Below are 22,708 nucleotides of genomic sequence, written 5' to 3'. Positions count from 1 at the left end.
AGATTAAGAAACACCTTAGATGCTATTTAATTAACCAATATTATCTTGTATAATGTAATATTAACTAATGCATTATATAAATGTATTTATGTAATTATTTAATTAAATTTATTTAATTATAATAAATGCCAAAATATAATTGATAGTTTAATAAATTATATATGTTTCTATAGTTATAAATATTTTTTCTTAAGTTATTGCAAAATAAATTGTAAATATGTTTAGTGAATATTTATTTAACTATAATAGATGACAAATTGCAATTGATAAAATAACAAAATATTTATTCTTAAATAAATTCTTTTCTGAAGTTGTTGCAAAATAAATTTGTCAACAATTTTCTAAAGGTATTTTTACGATTGGTAAATTAACAAGAAAATTCTTGGAAGGATCATCTTCTTTTCCAAGTAGTGAAATATTATAGGTGACCGAATTCCCGGGAAATAGTGATTACTCCTGACCTAGTTCTGGCGTGAGGGTTGAACCAGTTTTTAATCGTTATTCGAATTTATTCTACTTTCGAACGCGACGAAACGCTCTGAATGATCATAAAAAAATCTCTACCAACAAAATTTTCACGAAATAAATGAATGAAAATGAGAAAATGGTAATTAAAATTTTATTTAATGGCATAAATTACATTTATCGTAATTATAATGTCTAGAATCTCTAATGGTGTATTTAAAACATAAAATCTTCAATAAAATTTCCTATATTTAATACTCATTTCTTGTTTAATGTACTACAAATTTTATATCATCACAAAATTGTCTCTATTGTTGTTTTGTATTTGCGTTTAATGCATTTATGATTTCGTAAACAGTTTTATCTAATTAATTCAACTATTATCTAACATAAGAGATCATTAAAATTCTTATAAAAAGTGGAAGTCATCGTACAATACTAACAGAGATTAAGAACTAATCTCTTTTTATTATATTAGAACTAGTATTCAATACTATCTGATCTTAATTACGATGAAAAATTCTTATATAAAATAATTAAAAAATATTTATTTTGCTGTCTTTTTAAAATATTTATACATTCTCTTATTTAAAAAAAATGCATTAATATTCGTTTCTATCTCTTCTGTGAAGTTGTACAATTCTAAGTGTTACCAGTAACATAAATCTTAACTTACAGTTCGCAGTGCCCCTAATTGAATACAAATAACTATAAACTTTTATTATTTTTGATCACTGGTAACAAAATTGTACTTTAACGTGTCCCCTGTGAAACTTTCACAGGAATTACTCTTATCTTACTTCGTCAGAAAACCTTTGAACCGATCAGTCTCGTACAAAACGATATGGTTATCGATAGAACTAGAATCTTCTTTTTTAATTTCCTTCTACGCCGCTGAAGAGGGCGACGTAAAACTCTCTTCAAACTCCCTTCTTCGCTTCCTACTATATTACTCAAACGCTTCATTCTACTACATAGTTTATGTTTCCTTGTTTAATCAGTACCCAAATCAGACAACGAAGATACAATCCAGAAGAGATTAAAAGCCATATGAAACTTTTATAGTGATAATAACGCATATTATACTAATCTTCATTGTAAAGAAGTTTGTATGTTTTTATGGATACTAAAGAAATTATGGTATAAGTCATAAGAGAGTTTTGCGTAACCCTGTACTTCTAAACAATTATCTTTATGCCAACGAATACTTTTTTAACCATCATAGGTCGAGGGTGGTATCAGATCCGTGATGATAATCCTCATCTAATAGGGGCTCTTGTTCCACCGTCATGCGAACTGTGAACAGAACTGTTCATGCATACCAACGAATAAAAACATTAACGATGAGCATGTGCGAATACCTTTTGTTATTATGCGAGTTTTATTAATCATAACTTGTTTCTGTACTTCATTATGGCAAAGGTAATTAAAATCTTTTTTAAAGTATCTTTTATTTAATATTTATAATTTAAAATATCTTTTTAAAGTTTTAATAATACATTAAAAATAAGAGACAAATCGTTCCAAAAACTTATAGAAATATAGAAGAAATTAACCAAAGTATTAGTGTATTATTCGCACATACTTAAATAATATTATATTAAATAGTAACACATTATAATATTACTTAATATTAGATAAATATGCCCATTTTTGTAACAGACCACGCATTTCAGTAATATTAACCAAAACTCAGCAATTAATGAAAGTAATTGTGATTTTGATTGAAAAAATATTATAATCGCTTTTGTACTTGCATCTTCAGTCAAAGATGATAAGATAATATAATTGCCGAACTCTTTCTTTCTTTACACTTAATAGCGTTTCATATATGTATATACGCATTAATCAATGACCGTGTTCAGAAATTTTTCTTTGATTTTTTACAAATTTTACAATTCAAATAATTGTTATAAGGCAAAAATGTTAGAAGTATTATTTCTAAGTATAACATCCTGAATGCGTTTGATAAGGCGTTAAAACCAAACAGGCAAAGCATGCAAATACAGTTTTCACATATTAATTCTCTACTTGCTTTATTACGTACCTCACGATGATTGTATGTATTTCATATTATCGTGAATATTCGATAAATTTCATTTGATAAATATCAATTTTTGATTATATAATATGTTACCATAAAAATATATAACAGTATTACACTATACAGTATTTCATTACATATAACCGTTGATATAAAAAAAAAATAGTACTTCTGGTATTATTTACAAAGTGATATTTATGGATAATTCTACATATTATTAATTCAAATATATAAAATTAAATGATACACGATCTAATAAAAAACAAAATTTATAAAAAGTTCCATAAACATGCTAAATATTAACAATGCAATTTGACGTAAAATAATTGTGCAAGCTATTGTTACAATGTTATTACATAATTACGAATTCAGATTCTATATTTCTTCATTTCTATATATGTGATTTTTTTAGATACATTGTAATTATATAAACATTTAAAATGATATAAAATAATGCAGCATGCAAATTAATATGTTGGAAGCTGATAAAAGCATATTAAAAAGCAAGATTTTGAGAATCACCTTTGCAAGCCATTTTGGAAGGATTAAATCCGAAGATAGGAAAATGGGAAAGTAACTTCAAAGATTCTAATTATTACATTAAACTAATTCCAATGAAAACATACAAATGAAAGATAGCATGTGATAGGAAAATTATTTATCGAAAAAGTATATTACACTTTGTGAACAAAAACCAAGGTACATTAGAATATTAGATACAATATTTATTTTATCAGGCTATGTTGCAGAAAAGCCTTATAGAAATATTGTCATTCTGATAATCTTAAACATTCTAGTAAAAATCTGAGACTCTTGTAACAATAGAATTGTATAGTTGGAATACTGTATAGCTAGTGGGACATTCTATCATGAAGTAACATTATACCATATGATAATGCAATCTAATGAAATATTTATACTAAACATTGCTTAAAATTTGGTAATTTTTTACACGACATTTTTTTTATACAAAATATTTCCATGAGTAATAGCGTTTTTGCTGAAACTATATTCAGACAGTTTCAAATGAAATGGATGTACATTTTTGAGGACTAATGCTTCTTATAGTGCAATATAATGGAAGAATATATTTTTGCTTTTTCGAGTTATATCACTAACGATCTAAGGTCTTTATTTTTAAATAACATTCTTTAAATCAGAGACAAAACAATAATTTTTAAATGAACTACACTTCAAAATTATGCATTCCTTATTACCTACAATAATTACATTACATTAGGAATTTAAATGCATGTATTTAATTCCATTTAGAACTGATATTGATTAGACAATATACCATATTTCTTATAGACATTAGAAAATAAATTTTACACAAGCTGCTAAATGAAGAATCCCCTTCATGTGAAATTATTTTAGATAAAGATTTATCTGCTATTTTGATTTCTAACTCAAAAACTATTTTACATGATTGCAATCTTAAGTGCATGTTAAGACCATAGATCTAAGCAGAATGTAAATCATGATAAATGATAAATTATAAATATTATATGTCAATTTACCTAATGCTTAAATAATATGTACAGTTTTTGTGCTATGCACTTTTCCTTATACAATTCCTTATTCATTACAAATAGATATTCACTAAAAAAATATATATATATATATCTCAAAACACAAAATGACCATAATTTGTTAATCAATAACATTTCTTCAATCCTCTCTAATAACCTTTCAATAACAAAATTGAAATTGTTAAAAAAAAGAAGAAAACCAAAACAAAAACCATGGATTGAATTATTTTAGTTCAAATGAATTATCTTTGGTTGTTTACTTATGCTATAAATTTGTTATAATTGACTATAGAAATATTGGAATATTCATATTTAACTACGTATACATATGTTACATGTAAACTAGATTTGTAAGTTTAAAAGGAAATTAGTTCTTCCTCAATTTCAAACTTATAAATGAACTATTAAATTATTTTATGAGATCATGGCTGTAGTATTGCAACCAAAAAATAGTATCAGAATCATTAAACATAATCTCTGGAAAACAACACGGGAACAATCACAATTTAATTTCTCCCTTCTTCTTTTGTAAGATTATCAGCAAGAATTAATGACTCCTAAATTCCTTTAATCTTTAAAATTTTCTTTGTAATTTAAGTCATCAGAAAATTTAAAATGTACGTTCATTGTAATTTTATGATTATCAAACAAATTTCATACAATTCTTAACAACTAGAATAAATTATTCACAATCACCGATTTAATTAAATTGTTGTAGAACTTATAACAATGATGATGTAAAGTTACTTAAAATTTATGTCATGTCTTTTGACCATCTTTTTTTGATAATAATTTATATGTCACTTGCAGTATTGAAATTGTCTTGTTTCGTATATCTTAATATTTTATCGATTTTAATCATAACTCTGATCTCTAAATAGATGATATTTCTTTCATCGATAATAAAGTAACTGCAATCGATGGAAAGCAGTAAGTAATTTTTCACCAACGTGTTGATGAGACCTTTTATTTATATTCGATACTAATCAGATGCGACGATGATTGTAAATTAATGTGATAATAAATGAACTATATCATTCGTACTTTGTATATATACAGTCATGATATAACAAAATTTATCAAATCATTATACTTCCTTATATTTTTAACTCTCTTTTATACAAAAAAAATGAATCGTACAGTACATTTATTATCACAAGTAAATACTAGTGATGTTTTTTTTGCAATTTGTTGTGTTGATACAATTTTTTTACTATGTTAGTACCATTTTTTTCAGCTGTATTAGAAACCAGATTTGTTCGATGATCTCCTAATGGTATTTTAAATAGTTTGATCTTCATATAATCGCAGATTTCAAGGCAAATTTGAGCATTATACCGGAATAAATCCAGAGTAACCCAAATCTAAAAATACAGATAAACATATAACATATAAAAATACAATATTTAAATAAATATTTAAAGAAAAACTGCAACGCAAAATATGTAAAAATAAAAAACTTACAAAACACAACCAAAGAACATAATATTCTTTGATAAAAAAATTGAAATACTGATTCAAGAACAGCATTGCTGGTCCAATCAGTGAACTGTCTAAATATTGCATTTCATTTTTTGTCATATGTGCAACCTGTAATAATAAACAATACCATTAAATATCTAATATAAAAATTAAATGAAATTATTGATGCTTATATTGTTGATATACTTACCACTAATCGATTAGTAACTTTAGCTGCAACCATTCCAAATGCAAGTATGTACAATGCAGGATGATTTTCATACACGTGCTCAGCACTTTTTCTATAAATTATAAAAGCTGGTACTACCACAAAACTAAATGGAATAATTGGAGATAAAACTGATGTTCCCTGAAATGAAATAAATATTATGAAGATGATAGTAATTAATAACTGTATAAAAGAAATATTAAAATATGCAGTACATCTTCGTAATCCAAATACATTAAATTTAATGTTAGAGTATGTAAAATTAAATAATAAAAAAATTACATCAGCCTAAACGAAATGAATCTCTAAGAAATAAAATAGTATATAAACCAATGCTTTGTATACAAGAAATATGTATTAGTTTTATACAAATTTTATTCACAGAATACATATTTAATTAAACTGTTATATCCTCACCATTATTATAAGACTACATGCGATATATAATGTACCAATCAAAACTACATTCAAATATTTTTATAATCCATTCTATATATTCAAATATAAAATGCAAACTTCTACAAACACTAAAAAAACACTTATAATATAACAAAATTGCATTAAATGTTTAAAATCTATAAATATTGGAATGAAAAACAAAATTCAATTACCAATATATAATTTCTACTTATAACATACATAATAGGTAGCAAAATTAGCTGAACACTATAAAGAGTTAGTTACAATAAAGCGTATAATAACTATAATTATTTGGTTAATTATGTTAAATTACATATTTTTAATAATCCATGCAGTTTCTTATGATATTTGGTGCAAGGATTAGTGCAATCAAAAAATGAATGGGAGTATAAAATGGAAGAAGATATGTATGATTTACTAATATAGAGTTTTAAATATGTAGGAAAAGGTGTAAACCAAAATAGAAACAAAAACACAGTAAACAGTTCCATAGAATGATTTTGAAAATTCTAAACTCAATAAATGATTCAATAAATTGCATAAAACATTTTTTTCTGTGCTGTTACATTTAGTTAATCTTTTAGTTCAGTTACTAATAGAAGGTATTCTTAACATCATAATTTCAAATATATTAAACAAGATGTATCAGATAATAATGTTCAGAAAAATAGTTGATATGTATTTATTTTGTGTTAATAATATCATATATAATTTTTATATATAAGAAAGAAGTTTTTTTTATATAATATAAGTCTAAATCAAAGTAAAATGCAAAGTGCACTACACAATGACTTCATTATTTCTGAACTGACTTACTGCAACGGTGGAGCCATTTTTTCCGACACCACCAGCAAGAATGACGGATATGCTGCTTTGTGCAAGTAAAATAGCGATGCCCACAGCAGCCCATAATGGAAACACCTTGACCTCTGTGCCAGTGTATGGCAACTGTGCAAGCGACACGAAAAATCTTTCTATTAGTTATTTTCAAACATATTTCTAACATATTTCATCTCACAGTGTTGAGAACTTCTTGCTCTTGAAACAATTTCAAATCTTTAAAATATACAGTAAATAATTTGCAATTATTTTAAACATTAATATTTTAATTTTAAAATTAAATGAAAGTAGATTTAACAAAATAAAAGTTGCTATACTCTTTCTCATTAATTCTTATATAAATTTTTTAATTTCATATGAATTGATGTATTTAAGTTTATGTTTTAACATAAATTTGGAATTCATATTACTACTGTAGAATATAAACAATTGTTTATTCATATTAAAAATATTTCTGCAACAAACAGTAAATACTCGAAAAATATAGTTGTAAGCACCTACACAGAAGAAAAGATAAATTTACATAAGAGAAATTACACTTCACAAATTATACTAAAATATAAGCTGTATCCTATCATAGCCTGCACACCATGAAGAAATTTTATACTGTGATAAAGAATGTGCACATAGATTATGAAATAAGATTTAGTAATGCAGAAACTATTTTTTAACATAAATAATAATAACCTAATAGTCTAGATAGGCAAGCAAAATGAAAGAAGATAGATCTCCTTACTATGCTATAGTGACAAAAATATGAGAATTTACATACATACAATTGATGAGCTTAAATTTTTGAAACTTACTGCAATCGTGGAACCGTTCTTTCCGATCCCACCAGATTCAAACACTTTACAGAATTCAAGGAATACATGAATGTAGCCTGCATAAAATAACACTGCTACGTAGTTACTGATTGTGCCTACACCAAGCACTGGCATCTAAACAAATGTACAAAATCTCGCTCGTTATAAAAATTATAGAAATGTAATTATAACTATCCTAACTTTACCCTATATCTTATTTATCTTATATAACTTTTAAGATTTCAACATGAGCTAGTTCCACTTGTGGCCCATTATAATACAAAATGTATCAGTACAATGAAACATCAGGCACGAGGGAGCTGCAGAATATAATAAATTGCAAATGCAAGAATTTTATAATAAATTTTCTATCCATATATCTAATCTAAATATTTTTACATCATACTAATTCAACTTGTAATTAAAATGAAAAATTACATTTTGAATTAATGAATTATGATTATGATGTAAAGTGTAAATTTTATATTTTATATTAAGTTATATGCTTACTACGTTGAGCTAATGCACACCTTTTCATTTCCTTTTTTCTCTTTTTTCTTTGTATCTAATTAAACCCAATCTTTAGATGTTAATTTTGATATGTTTATGTTATGGATCTACTTTATGCATTACAAAATAGTAAATAAATATTAAATAACAAATTTATGCACATAAATCATATTTAATGTTTCATTTACTATATTTTAATATTGTTATTTACTTAATATTTCTTCGATAGAAATTGTTTCAAAAGCATAATTCTGAATATTAAATGTAAGTTGAATTTATACAGTTTTTTGTAATATGAAAATACATCCTAAATATTATTTTCACTATATCACAAATGGTTCTATAATTTTTAATATATTCTCTATTTTAACGAATTTTATGAATTGTAGGTACAAATGCAAGTTATGATACATTTATGATCAATAATGATATGATAGGAAAATAAGAAAGAAATGGATGAAGGGGAATAAATGAGCAAGAAATTTAAAAAAAAAATTGATGTTACAGTAAGTCTTATAGCAAAAAAGGTAATTTCAGCGTCGCTCCTCATGCCATGCTGCTCCCATTTCCATATTTCCCAAAACAAAAGTCTAATTGACTAACTTACAGCCACAGTTGAACCATTCTTGCCCACTCCTCCGGTGAAAATCACCGAAAAGATGCAATATAAGTTTGCCAGTGCACAAATTATTGTCACAACTCCTATTAAATACTTAAACATAAAACCATCTATGTATGGTATCTGTAAGAAATAATCTCGTTAGACTCATGCAGATATTTTCAAACTTTTTATAAAAAAACATGAGTCTTGAGATAAAATATATAAAACTCACTAGAAACATTAACTTTTTCTGATATAAAAAATTTATAATGTATAAAACAAAAATTCTTAGTTAAATTAATCATTTATTAATTAATTAGCTTGTGAAATATTGCAATATATTTCTGTATGTTTTTTTTTCGTTTAAGTTGTAAACAGACAAAAATGATGAAAAACATATAAACAAATAAATATATATATAATATACATATAAGTAAATAAATATATATATGCATATATACATTTATTTATTTATTTATTTATGATGAAATATATAACAAATATGAGAGAAATATGACATAAAAAATAATAAAAGTATGAAACAATATTTGATGAAGGTTCAAATGAAAAGCTTGAATGAACTTAACATTATATGAAGAAATCATAATCTAGTATACCTGAAAAAAATGGAATATTCTGTTTTTAATATTTTATAAAAATTTATAATATTGGAAATTCTTAAATGCAATTATACTAAATATTTACAAAATTTCTAAATTTATTAAAAAATCTGCTATTATACCTTAAAAAATAGAAACGGAAGTATTTTATAACAATCAACTGTTTAGTTACATGTATAATTATATACTTAAAGAGTTAGTAGTAAATTAAACAAATGTTTTATATATAACTTGTTATCAAAGTTATATTGTTTAGTTGATTGACATAAAATATTCAAAAGTTAATAAAAAGAAATTAGAGATATTAAAATAGGTACAACCTCCATCATCCATATTTTGGGTCCAAAAACTGCAGATATGAGGTGTATCATTATAATGCTAAATTGCGCTTCTGTGACATCTATTTTGCCAAATCTTAAAGAACCTAATTAGAAATAATTGCACTTTAATATTAACGGGTTTGACAAAGTTATTTTTATTAATATCTTTAAATAGACAAAGTTTATTACCTGAAACATATGTCTGCCAATGAGCACAATAGAAAAGTGTCATGGCACAGAAGCACTGGAAAAACATCCATGTTGGATAATATCCTAACTGTACTGCTATACATGCTGATAGAGCAATAAAAACTAGAAAAACGAAAATATGATTTTTTATTTATAATGATAAAAATTTAAGATTATGATGTTCTATAAAATATAAAACAAATTGTTTACATTATTCAACAAATGCTATATAAGCTTATGAACCTAAATAACATAATTGTTATAAGAATCATATAAGTTTATTAACTTAAATAACATACCGGTTATAGGAGTCATATAAGTTTATGAATTTAAATATCATACCAGTTGATATAGAATCACATCCATGATCGAATAGTTCACCCAATGGTGTTGAAGTCCCTGTTCTTCTTGCCTGTTTACCATCTATAGCATCCAAACTTTGATAAATAAATAAACCAAGTGCACATAAAAAACAAGCCCACCTAGGTGCCTAAAATGTCAAAGTAACATTGTGTAAGTAATCCATTTTATTCTATTAATAAACTATCCCTTCCACAAATATATAATTTTAGTGTGAACATTACACATATGTATAAAACAAACTTAAACTTCAATATATTCATGTACTAAACTTGGTTCTAACAAGGAATTTTACATGACATCGAAGAATATATCATGAATATGCATTAAATTTTACAATACATTCAAGATTCGCGTTAACTTTTTATATTGTCACACAGGAAATGATATTTGAAGGAAAAAATAGGTTATGTGAACGATACCTCAGTTTTAGCATCTGGACTGTAATATATAAGAATCAAAGTAGTTGCGATGTTGACGATTAAACCCACAATTGTTATTAAATTGGGTGCCAGCCAAAGTGGAATTTTACTAACAAGCCAGTTCCACCAGGGTTGAAGAGATCCATCCAAAAAACTGTTTGTCGTACAGCTATATTTGTGCTCATTAAGGCGTTTCAGTTGTCCTGGTGACAAAAGCTTTTCCTTATAAAACTGCATAATTTGATGTGGCCGAATTACTAAACCACCAAGAACGATTACGATAATTCAACAATCATCGATTCCTCACAACAAAATGGCTAAACATAACAAGTAACTGAACATGTACATCTCTTTCACACTGGTTAAACCGGAACTACAAATGAAGTCTACAAAAATACCATGATTCTTCCGCATGTGTGAATTATTTTTAAATTATATATCGATTACTATATTGATAACATTTATTGTAATAAATAACAAATGTTATTAAGAAAACATCCTTAATCAAAATATGTACATGATATTAATTAATAATGAATTTGTAATGTATTTTAATTTCAAATATAATGTATTGAAAATTACTATTTAAAAATTTCGCGCGCATTTCTACTTGTCTCTTTATATTATCAAACAAAAGAGACATTTTCATTTTTTCCTATTATATTCTTTTCCTTACATTATAAAATATACCTACAACTTCAAATATTATTTTTAATTTTTCAAGTTCTTAAGTTACTATTAAGTTTAAATTAAGCCACTTGTAAATCATGGCGACACTCACTAATTTTGCGAAACTATTTAATTTAGCTACAAATACTTGTATCGAAAGGATTCTTCCCAGTTCAACGTTCAAACAATATTACCCGGGTTTGTCAATATTTAATATAAATATAATCAGATTCATTTATCTATTTAATAATAAAAGATAAAGTAATAAAACATAAAACTCTAGGTTACATAACCTCACATTTATTTAATATAATTTAAAATAGATTTTTAATATTAATTTTTAAGTAAATAAGAGTATAATAAATGTTTCATAATTACCGGCTTTTTTAACTAAATGTATATAGATATTTATAACAAAATACAGGTACAATATTTTGTTTTATGATTATGATTGTTATTGATATCAATATAGTATTAAACTTCTACAGTAATTTAATATAAAAATTAATTTAAAAAAATTAATGAATAACAAAATCTTATTTCTAATGTAAAATACATAAATAAAAAATCATTATTGTAGCACTGAAGTTATGGGAAGTAAGAACAGCTGGTTATCGTAGACAATATAAGTTACCTTGGTTTAAGCCACCACCAAGTTACCAAGAAGAAGTACCTGAACATAATGAAGAAAAAGAAAAAGAATCTATTGGTAATTTTTTATAATGAATATATTGTTGATAAATACTGCTTTCAATTATTAAAATAATGGTCTACATAGAACAAAATTTTTTTTTTATTTTCAGATGTGATTAATGAAATTAATAAACAAATAGCTACTAAATCAACTGGTCGCTTATTTGCAGTTATTCATTTATGTGGAATGCAATTTAAAATCACAGAAAGTGATATTATAACTGTTGAAGGTCATTGGCCACCTCAACCAGGAGACAAATTAAAATTAGAGAAAGTATTATTGGTTGGCAGTGAAGATTTCACACTCATTGGAAGACCTATTTTAAACAGAGAATTAGTATCAATTGATGCAACTATAATACAAAAAACTTTGTCCCATACAATAGTTCATTTCAGAATGAAACCAAGAAAACAATATCGTAGATTAAAGTGTAAGACTGCCACTGACATTATAACCAAAATATTTTGTAATTATTCTATTTAACATTTGTCTACTTTACAGTTTACAGAATACCTAGAACAATGTTAAGAATAAACTCTATAATTATAAATGGAGATATTAACAAGAAAAAAGAAGTTGAGGGTCTAGACAGGATATATTAATAAATAAATGTAAATTATCACTCAAATATATTTTTAAATCTTCGTAATAATCCTCTGATTACTGTTATAATTTAAATATTTATTCAATTGTCACAAAATACAATAGGTATAAAAACAACATAAAACAAATAAAAGATACTAAATAAAATGCTAATAAAGTTGAATATATTGTACTATAAAAATACTAAAAAAAAAAAACATCTGATTGATTAGAAAAAATATAATGGGTTAGATAAATCTAGTATGTATTTATGTTTCGCGCGCAGATATGGTGTGATGTGGAGAAAAGAGTGGGGATCGTAAGCGAATAAGTACTAGGGAAACAGTATGTTGGAACGAGTTGAAGAGAAAAGCTTGTCCATGGACATGAGGAGGAAATAGTTATACGTATCATGAGTAACGAAGACAGAATATTGGAATGACGTCAAAAGCTGCAGCTTCAAGGAGGTTTAAACAAGAGTACTAGTTCGTTCTTCATACCTTGCACTCGCGATAAAAAGTAACGCTGATAGTTCGTATCCTATGACAGTTGCTTATAAACCGTTGCATGGAGTGAATTGGTGTTTTCCTCTTAATAATATGCGAGCACATTATTAAATAATTTGTAATAGCAAATGAAAAGAGACCTTTCTTCATCTATGTATTAGCGTCAAAACGGATGTAAACGCTTTTCCATCGCGTTAGGAAATCGCGTTTTCCATAAAACTATTTAAGTAACCTAAGTGTTGGGTGTCACAATTCAAAAGAAGATGGTGCTTTCGGGATGTTATGGATTCGCCAAATATACGCTACTCTGCATAAATCTCATGTATTCGGTAAGTGTAAAAAATGCATTTCAAAAATATGTTAATAGTTAATACCTGTTACTATGCTTTTTCTCAATGCTATTAGTAAATTTACGTATAAGTAACATTTTAGAAAAATGTATAGTTTGATAAAACAACTATAGATAAAATTTGTTAAGAAATAATCCAATATCTAGTGATGTTATTTATATAACAGCTTGATTGATCAATAAAATTATTACATTCTGTTTAACAATAAAGGGTAGTTTTATTCTTGAAGATGTACAATATACAGTGTATATGTATATGTTCGTTAAATACGCGTACAATTCGTGTGATAAGAGTGGTTGGTTCAATAAACTTAAGTATTTTTTATGTGTAAATGTTTATAAAAATTAACTATTCCAATAGAAACATTTTTACAATTTTAAGAAATAAATATTGTAGAAGAGTTATAAATAATTCAAGTAATCTTTCACTCAATTAACATATGCTTAATATGTAATCTTTAGAAGATAAAAGAAAACTTAAAAAAAAGGGATAAAGAATAAAAAGCATTAAATAATTTCTGTGGTAATAACTCTGCTTAATTCACTCCTTACTACTGTTAACCCAGTGTGTCCAATTTATCTCAAAACATGAAAAATAACAAGAATAAGAGATGTATGAATTTGTAGCATAATTGGATAAATTAAAGTAGCGTTGTATAACAAAAATTTCGCTATTAGTTACTATAAAACAAGTCATTTTATACAATTTTTTTCTTATTAGTTTAAAGCTATCAGTTGATTGAAATATTAGTTGAACAAATTATAAAATATCACTTTTATTATACACTGTATACAATATTATATAATTTAATAGAATATCTTTAATATTTTAGAAAAAAATTGTTTTCAAACGCTTCAAATTTTGTTAATATAACAATCAGCTTTCTCGAAATAATCGAATACTAATTCACGGAATATATAATACGAAATGAAATAAACTAAATGTAAAATGAAGGGATAAGCAGATAGAACTTTAGAGACTTTTTTTTAGTTTATTATTTTGCTGTTTTGTTACCTAGCGTTAATATAACTTGCGAAGCTGAATCGATTGAATTTGGGAGCATTCTGGGAGTTTCTCTTCAAATTCATTTTCACTGATAAAAAATTCATAGAATTTATGTTTTCACTCCATATTATTTAAAATTAGTAACTTTTTATTATTTTTTCTCTAATAATTCTAGTAATAATTCTGTTTATCATATCTTACATCCATTTTCAAGTTTAGAAACAGAAGAGCTTTCTTTATTATTAGCACTATAAGTTTTCTGAACCATCAGAGCTCCTTTAATTTATACCGTAGTTTTCCAGTGTGAAATGAGGTAATTTGAAAGAGCAGTTTAATCAATTGTATTTGGTTAGTGCGTGGCTCGCATTAATCGCAGTTTGCCCTAAATTTTACTGATTCACATAATTAATTCAGCAGATTTAAATGAATGAATGTATACGTGCATTGGAAAATTAATTAATTGCGCGTTGTTGATAAAAATTGATACAAATATGAAGAAAATTAGCAAAAAATAAAACTTATTAATCCATGCAAGTCATATTTAGATTATAGTGTATTCCAAGAGAGTGCGTTATTTTTAATCATGCTTTGTGGAAGCTGAAATCAGAAAATATTACTCAGTTTGCTTGAATCATTAAATTGCTTGTGCCTAATATCAATTGAAGACTCGTCCAACTATCTTACGTCAACATTTTGCTGAGAAATTAACAATAGTGCTTATGTCAGCATCGAGACAAACATCGCATCTAGCTTGAAAATGTTCAACGAATAATAAGTGCGTTTAAATATAGATTTCCAGTCAGAGAACGAATATGTTCGTCCTACGAGTTTGCATCCTACACTACGGCCCCGTTTATTCCCATCTTCTATTATATTTTGTGTCAATACGTGTATTCGTTTTCGTCACTGACCAATCTATCTCAAAAACATCTTCGATCGGAAATCAAACATGGCGGATAACTTATTTCGTGGGAATTAAGTTTGAAAATATTTGAATTGTAATATTTGAATATTTACAGTGATATTTCTGCGATTAAAATACATCAATCACTAATGTTGAACTTGGCATACTTGGCACCAAATAAAGGGGTTAAATGCTTTCGAGGAAAGGTTATAATACCACCTATTTTCCACCCATGTTTAAATTTTATGAAATTTTAAGAAGTCTATCTAGTCTGCTAAATTTATAAGTATAATTTAATCGATTTACATTTATTATCATGTTTGATATTTTCTTGATCATTTATAAAAATTAATTCCATGAATGTTTCATAGAAAAAATTCAATGATGAATATTCGACTGTTTATTTTTGTCGTTTAGAAATAAAATCATAGCACTAAAGGAGAATGTACCATCGATCGAATGTATGTATTTAAATTGCCTATATTATCCGTGATAGTAACGTTGCCTAAATGGTATAACTAGAAATGTTCATACAGGTGTTAAGACCTAGTTTCCCTACTATGGACTTGGACAATCCTGGTCATTTAAACTATTAATCTTTAATAAGCGTAGGTATTACTTTGTCAATATATATGTCACTGGGTTTATAATCTGAAGAATTTATTAATTTACTAATTTTGTGTACTAACTTAATACAGTTAAATAAACCTAAAAAGAAAACAAAAAAAATATTAGAAAAATATATTAAACTTTAAATTATACTGAATACAACTTTAGACGTTAGAAAAAACGAGTTATCACTTGAGTGATATGTAAATTTATTATATAAATTATGTCTTAATGTTTGTTTCTGGTTTTACAATGTGTATTTTAACCAATACGTGATGAGTAGAAGTATCAAACTGTTTTGAATCATTTCTACCATATTTAAACAATTATTTCTAATTTATTTTCAATTAAGAATTACATATTAAGAATTTTGTGAAATTTTAAAATTAAACAAAAGAAATTTTTAAAATATTGGATTCTAAAAGAAATTAAAAAATATTTTTCTTTACCTCACGAAAACTTTATCTGTAACATATAGATATCTTGCATCATCTGTAATATACGAAGTGTAGCTTGTTAAACATTCTAATATGATAATTTCACTTCGTATTAAAACTGCATTAAACGTTTTTCTGAAATACGAGTTAAACGCGATCCACCTCCAACTTGATTTATCATGCTATGTCCGGTCTTTCCGATTGTATCGACGATGAATCCGTTTGACTCAACCGATCCTGTGGGGTTCTTGCATCTGTTTCTTACATCAGCATTCACAGCTCGAACGCGCCGTGAATACAGGAAGTCCTCTGTTTAAACGGCACGCCTCCGTTGGGATTACATGTTAAGTGGAAGTCACGAACATGTTTTGCTAGCTTAACCCACTGAACTTTCAATCCTGATGTCTATTCGTTGCTGTGTAAACTGTTTAGGTTACATTCGAGTGTAATATAACTTACGGGTTGTTTTAAAATTTAAAAGACAACCATGTAAAAATATTCTGTATGTGGACAGATAGAATATAACTCGGTCTTATTATCCTGATAAACGTAGCGTTATATTTATGTAGTAAATAAATCTGTACTTAACCATTGAGTAGATATGCATATAATATCTGTTACGTATGTACAGTTAATGTTTGGTATTGATGATATATATAATTGTTTAATTAGCTTTCCTTAATGCTCTAAAGAAAGTAATGCGTTTTATATCTATATATTTTTATGTACTGTTAATTCTGAATACATTACACTCAATGTTTTGTATTATGTAATTAATATGATAATTACCATAATTTAAAATTAAAAAATTCGAAGACAGTGTAATCAAATTTCTAAATATTCAAATAAAGAATAGAAGATATCAATGTAAGTAAATACTGTCTGTAGTAGAAATAGAAAAAGAAAAAATTCATTTTATATTACGATAAAGTTTTTCCGTTGAAAATTTTTTTTTTTTAAAGTTCGGTCTAGATGCAAACTTAGTATAGTCGGAATGTTTCAAGGTAAGATTTACGAAACAAATACTACTCGGCTGCTGCTGCAAAAAGGGGAGAATGGGAAAGACCAAGCGTTTTAACATGGAAGCGCACACATCTGGTGGACAAGCCATTGAAAAGGGAGCGTCCTGTCCCGGTTCGTCTGTTTCGCAAGAATACTTCATTATTTATCCATATAGCGCATTGTGAACGATGCTTAAGCTGTAAATCAGAATACTCGTTCTGTGCTTTCTCTGTTTCAATAGGGCCGAAGAGGTTAGGTCATATTTTTGCAGGCAAAGTAGGAAACTATTTCGACTATACAATACATCGTTTGCATTTGTAATATTGTTCCTCCAAAAAATGATTCATAAATACGCTTTAATTTATGCGAACATTAGTAAGTATACCATGCAAACTTAACCTCGAAATTATGAATAACAAAGTCAATCAATTTTATTTCTTTTATCTTTTAGTGCCACGTTATATTAAGAAGAAAATGTAGTTTCTAAAATAATTGAAATGGTTATAACTTGGAGATTCAATTCTACAAACTGTAGCAATGATCCAGAAAAGAATGATTTAAAAATGTAAAACTTCTCTACGTAATTCTGTTCAGAATATCAGTCGTGTTATAACGTCCTGTCCCCTCCTAAGGGTGCCAGACAACGGTACCCTGTTTATCATAAAAAGGGTCCTAGTAAACCTTGAAATACTATCGTTCGAGAAATATTATCGCTATCTGTAGTAGCCACTCTGGCAGCTTCTTAGAAAACAACTTGTAAAACCTCTTACTGATCGCTTTACATATCAAGAGTTTCCTATCAGTCCTTTCATGACAATCTATCTTTTGAGAAACAGAGAGAAAAGGATTTTGTAATTATTACTTGCTACTAAATTTTCAAACACTCGTTTTAAAGTAAATTTTTAATTTTTATTTATTATTTTCTCTTCCTTTTCTTTTTTTCTTAAATAATTGAAGGGAAAAAATGGACGAAAAAATTAGTTAATTCAGAATTTTTTATTCGTTACTTTTTTCTAACAAATTTGTATCAGGATTAATTTATTTAAAATAATAAAATAGATCCTTAAAGTTATTCTTCGGTTAAACGTTATTAACAAAATAGAAATTAATAATGAAAGTAAAATAAATAAAAATTTAATTTTCAGGTTGTAGGTCTGACAATAGAAGGTCTTGGAATATGCATACTAACAAGTCAAACATTTCTGATGTCTCTGGCACAAGAGCAGCATAATTTCAACTATGGTCTCTACATCATGATCTTTACCGGGTTCCTAATGCTCGTAGTCGCTTGTCTCGGTAGCTACGGCGCTTTCCGTGAATCCCAATGCATGTTAGTCACTTTCTTTAGCTGCCTGCTAGTGGTTATCGTTGCACAAATCGCAGCTGGAGCCTGGTTATACAGCAACAGTAACCGCCTCGAGGAACTTGTCAAGTCTTCCGTGATAAATACCGTTAAGGTATGGGCCAATTACTCGACTTTATCACGAGCTAAACGCTCGTACTACTATCCGTTAAAGGGAATTTGTAATTAGCCTGGACTCGTTGTCTATGTCCACGCTAACCGTCTATAATTAGTCCATTCGTCTTTCTAAACTGCCTGATCGAACGCCTATAATTACTCCATTCATCATCCTGAATTAGATACTTGTCGATACATCTATCTATTCAAATACATTTCTTTCTAATTTCTTGTCACCTTTTTAAATCTATTGTATGATAATGTTGGATGTATTGCGGATTAATATTTTATTTGTAGAGTAAGAATTCTTGTTAAGAATATTATTACAGTTATTAAGCAGATATACAACATATATGAAGTTCGGAGAATTAATTGGGAATTATTTTTGAACATATGAATTTAAAAACATATGACATAAATTAGACTGCAGTTCATTGTTACCTAATGCGAATATTTTACGATGCAAATTCTCTTTAATAATATAACATAGTTATAAATATATCGCTAATTTTAGTTTATTCTTTTTTCAGAATAAATATGGCGTAGACAATTCTTACACAGAGACCGTAAATGCTTTTCAATCGGATTTGGGATGTTGTGGAGCTATTGGTCCAGCAGACTGGATAGGTAGCAAATATGCGACCAAAGATCCCTCGATTCCTGTTAGTTTAACCGTTTCCGGGGATGCAAATAATGTATACAAAGTACCCGAATCTTGCTGCAAAGACAAAGACAGTGACGCTTGCAAAATAGCCCGGAATATTAAAGTGGCCAGTGTAGTTAGTCCAGCAATTTACAGCGAGGTAGTATTTCTTGTATATTATACCATGTTAAAAAGTTATAAGCAATGGTCAGATTTACATTCTATAGGATAAAGTGTGACTCAGCATTGGAATCACGGCTGGTTGAACGCGTTAATGCACCAATCGTCGTGAAAGCGTGGCCCTGATTAAATCTTACCAACTCTTTTCTTTTTAGGGTTGCATAGACAAGCTGATGGATGCATTGATCAGTCAGAAGAACATTTTAATCGGCGTCTTCGCTGCTATAGGCATTTTGGAGCTACTTGGACTGATACTTTCCTTGGTTTTGAGCTGCCCACTTGGTTCTTGCGACAGTTACAAAGCTTGAATGCAATAAATCTGTAGGCATCGATGTATAATTCTTCCTTATTCTACGTACTGTCGTGTCACAATTTTTTAACTGATATCGCGATATTTGATCTTTGTGCCAATCCGTAGGTTTCTTATATCTGTTCGTAGAATCTGATCAAAATTCTCGAAAGAAAGAAGATTCTCGAGCCGAGATTTCAAGAAAACGAGAATTCTGTTTTAATATCCAAATTGAATCTCTTGCATTGTTTTGACGTAATTATTTATATGCTCCTCGTGAGATTTTTAAACGTTGTATTACTATTATTATCCTGCTCAGGGACGAAAACGACAGATTTTTTACTTGTATGTTTCATAAGTTCGTGATTTTTATTTGTACATATGTACAGGGTGATATTATAACTTAACAAGTTATATTTCTCGCTACTGCAGTTTTTATAATAATCACAGAATCATCCTGTATATTTGTACTCTTTAATTATATGTTCATCATATACAAATTTACTTTTATAGTAAAATATATTTTTGAAATCAAAATGAAAATATTCGGTTCAATATCAAGGAAGGTGCAGATAAGAATTAAATTTCTATTTTCTTACTACTAAATGCTCTTTTTATCTGTACATCTTTTTTTATACTAAAGACTTACACTAAATGAGCATTTAATACTTCACAAAGTACCTATATAATTTACATTTTTGTTAGGCCAAAGTAGTAAACCAAACTAACGTTAATGTGTTAATAATGCAATGTGCGAAAGAAAAGGAGAGCGAGAAAGAAAAAGCATCAGTTGGTTGGATTTTGCGTGAACAATAAAGATGTTGATAAGTCTTTGTTGCAACTGGTATATGCAAAACAAATCACTGTATAGTTGCGAGTACTTGCCAACTCGATTTGTTCTCCAGACTGCCGTAAAATAATTTTATTCTTCCTGTACAGGCACAAAGTGTTTCCAATATGGTACTTTTTTCTGTGTTATTTATTACGTATTTTGGAAACATTTTTGAAGTCTTCTCTAATACATTTTTATAAAAAGAATAGTGAGCCTGGCCAACGCAGTAGTAATTTTTATACTATTTATAATAATGTAAGTTTTATGACTATTGATTATTTATACCTTTTAAATAGTGTTTTATCTAATAATTTACAAGAAGTTGAAAATCTTTGCAGAAGAATTATGAAACAATCAATTTAGGTTGGTCAGGCTTGATATAGAGTTTTAGAAAAGTTATTCCAAAATTACTTAGTTGTTATTAATATACCATTTTTCACATACATACGCAAAACAAAAAAAATATATATATAATATAAAAGATGTTCTGAAAAGATCGATCCAATAATTAATATTCATGTCCAAATGAGATTATATTATTGTAAAAACGCTACTAAGCTGTTTTATCTCTTGTAGCGGTATAGTTTATCTGTGTTATCTTTAAAGTAAAAAAGAAAATGACAAACTTTTAATAGAGAAAATGTGAGAGAGAGAGCGAGAGAGAGACCAAGGACATAGCTAAACAGAAGCAACTAATTTTGTAAGAATTATCTCGTTATTGTAAAAATTCGTGTGGTGTATTTTATCGGTATTTAATGCTTTCAGGATACAGTATTTTTTTAATAAAGAATTTTAGCGAATGAAGTTAGTTAATGAAATTATTGAGCAGTGGATTGATCGGAGATATAAATGTTTCATTATAGAAATTATATATATAAAATTTTGTGGTATACTAAATCGCTGCTGTTCATACGTATAAACTAATTATACGCATGTATGTATTTAAAAAAACTGTACCTCGAATAAATTGAAAATTGTACAGGAATCTAAATGTTATAAAAAACATTCTGACATAACGAGGAAGAGCTGCTTTTGGAATAGTTGTGTCTTAATAGAAATGATTTATAAATTTGATGATGAATATTTAGTATGGACAATGTATAACAATAACAACTAGAGCAGATGTTTATTAATCGTTCTACTAATATTTATTATCAAATAGATTAATATAGGCTAAAATGGAAGATGAGTGTAATGGTACAAAACAAGATTATGGAAGTATTCAAATTTTTTTCTTTTTATGTGTATATTCTGAATCAAAATGTACAGAATACACAGATCATAGTGTCTAGTCTATAAAAATTGAATTCCTAGTTTATTAAATTTATTTCATCTTCGTATTAACACATTGTTTACTATATTTATAATATATCAACAGACTAACAAACTAGTATAGTAGAGAATATTGCACGATTATGTGTAAATATAAATTTATTGACGGAAAATATTACTGGTAACCAATGTGTTAATTTATTGCTTTGCTGTAATATTATTTTTTGCAGTTTTTCTCTCTCTTCTTTTATGTATTTAAAGGTATGGTGTATACAATAATGATATATACTTCTCTTTATTAACCAGAAATTCTTAAATTAACATAAAAATATGATGAACTGATTTTATTTCATATCCTTTTCCGTCTAATTTTTCGTAGCAATTATTAGTATTTTTTGATGATTATAATATTTGAGAAATTCTGGTTAAATCAATAGGTAATAGTTATGTGTATCT

General features: G+C 27.1%; 3 protein-coding genes across 7 annotated transcripts; 2 read left to right on the top strand and 1 right to left on the bottom strand.

Annotated features, from left to right (window-relative positions):
* Positions 1-1,026: 1,026 nt before the first annotated feature.
* bbc (choline/ethanolaminephosphotransferase 1 bbc) lies at positions 1,027-11,198 on the bottom strand. Of its 5 annotated transcripts, XM_017898371.1 has the most exons (11): positions 10,820-11,198; positions 10,380-10,527; positions 10,038-10,160; positions 9,849-9,952; positions 8,915-9,049; positions 7,798-7,932; positions 6,968-7,099; positions 5,714-5,872; positions 5,506-5,631; positions 5,267-5,405; positions 1,027-1,761 (listed from the first exon to the last, which is right to left on the bottom strand). In XM_017898371.1, exons 1-11 carry the CDS (start codon positions 11,054-11,056, stop codon positions 1,685-1,687), a joined length of 1,515 nt encoding a protein of 504 aa, XP_017753860.1. In that variant the 5' UTR covers positions 11,057-11,198; the 3' UTR covers positions 1,027-1,684. The 5 variants fall into 5 exon arrangements, with proteins under 5 accessions (XP_017753860.1, XP_017753861.1, XP_017753857.1 ...); XM_017898372.1 differs by lacking the exon at positions 6,968-7,099; XM_017898368.1 differs by lacking the exon at positions 7,798-7,932.
* Positions 11,199-11,529: 331 nt separating this feature from the next.
* On the top strand, positions 11,530-13,114 carry mRpL21 (mitochondrial ribosomal protein L21). The gene is made up of 5 exons (XM_017898298.1): positions 11,530-11,686; positions 12,069-12,197; positions 12,292-12,612; positions 12,684-12,793; positions 13,051-13,114. The coding sequence occupies exons 1-4, from the start codon at positions 11,587-11,589 to the stop codon at positions 12,782-12,784; spliced, it is 651 nt and encodes a 216-aa protein (XP_017753787.1). The 5' UTR covers positions 11,530-11,586; the 3' UTR covers positions 12,785-12,793; positions 13,051-13,114.
* Positions 13,115-13,182: 68 nt separating this feature from the next.
* On the top strand, positions 13,183-20,457 carry LOC108546288 (CD82 antigen). Its single transcript, XM_017898297.1, has 4 exons — positions 13,183-13,599; positions 18,723-19,034; positions 19,567-19,839; positions 20,015-20,457. The coding sequence occupies exons 1-4, from the start codon at positions 13,534-13,536 to the stop codon at positions 20,165-20,167; spliced, it is 804 nt and encodes a 267-aa protein (XP_017753786.1). The 5' UTR covers positions 13,183-13,533; the 3' UTR covers positions 20,168-20,457.
* The last annotated feature ends 2,251 nt before the right edge of the window (positions 20,458-22,708 follow it).

This window comes from Eufriesea mexicana, unplaced genomic scaffold (assembly GCF_001483705.2).
Source record: "Eufriesea mexicana isolate 0111107269 unplaced genomic scaffold, ASM148370v2 scaffold657, whole genome shotgun sequence".
In the NCBI taxonomy this organism is placed as follows: domain Eukaryota; kingdom Metazoa; phylum Arthropoda; class Insecta; order Hymenoptera; family Apidae; genus Eufriesea; species Eufriesea mexicana.
This window is presented reverse-complemented; position numbering and strand designations above follow the sequence as displayed.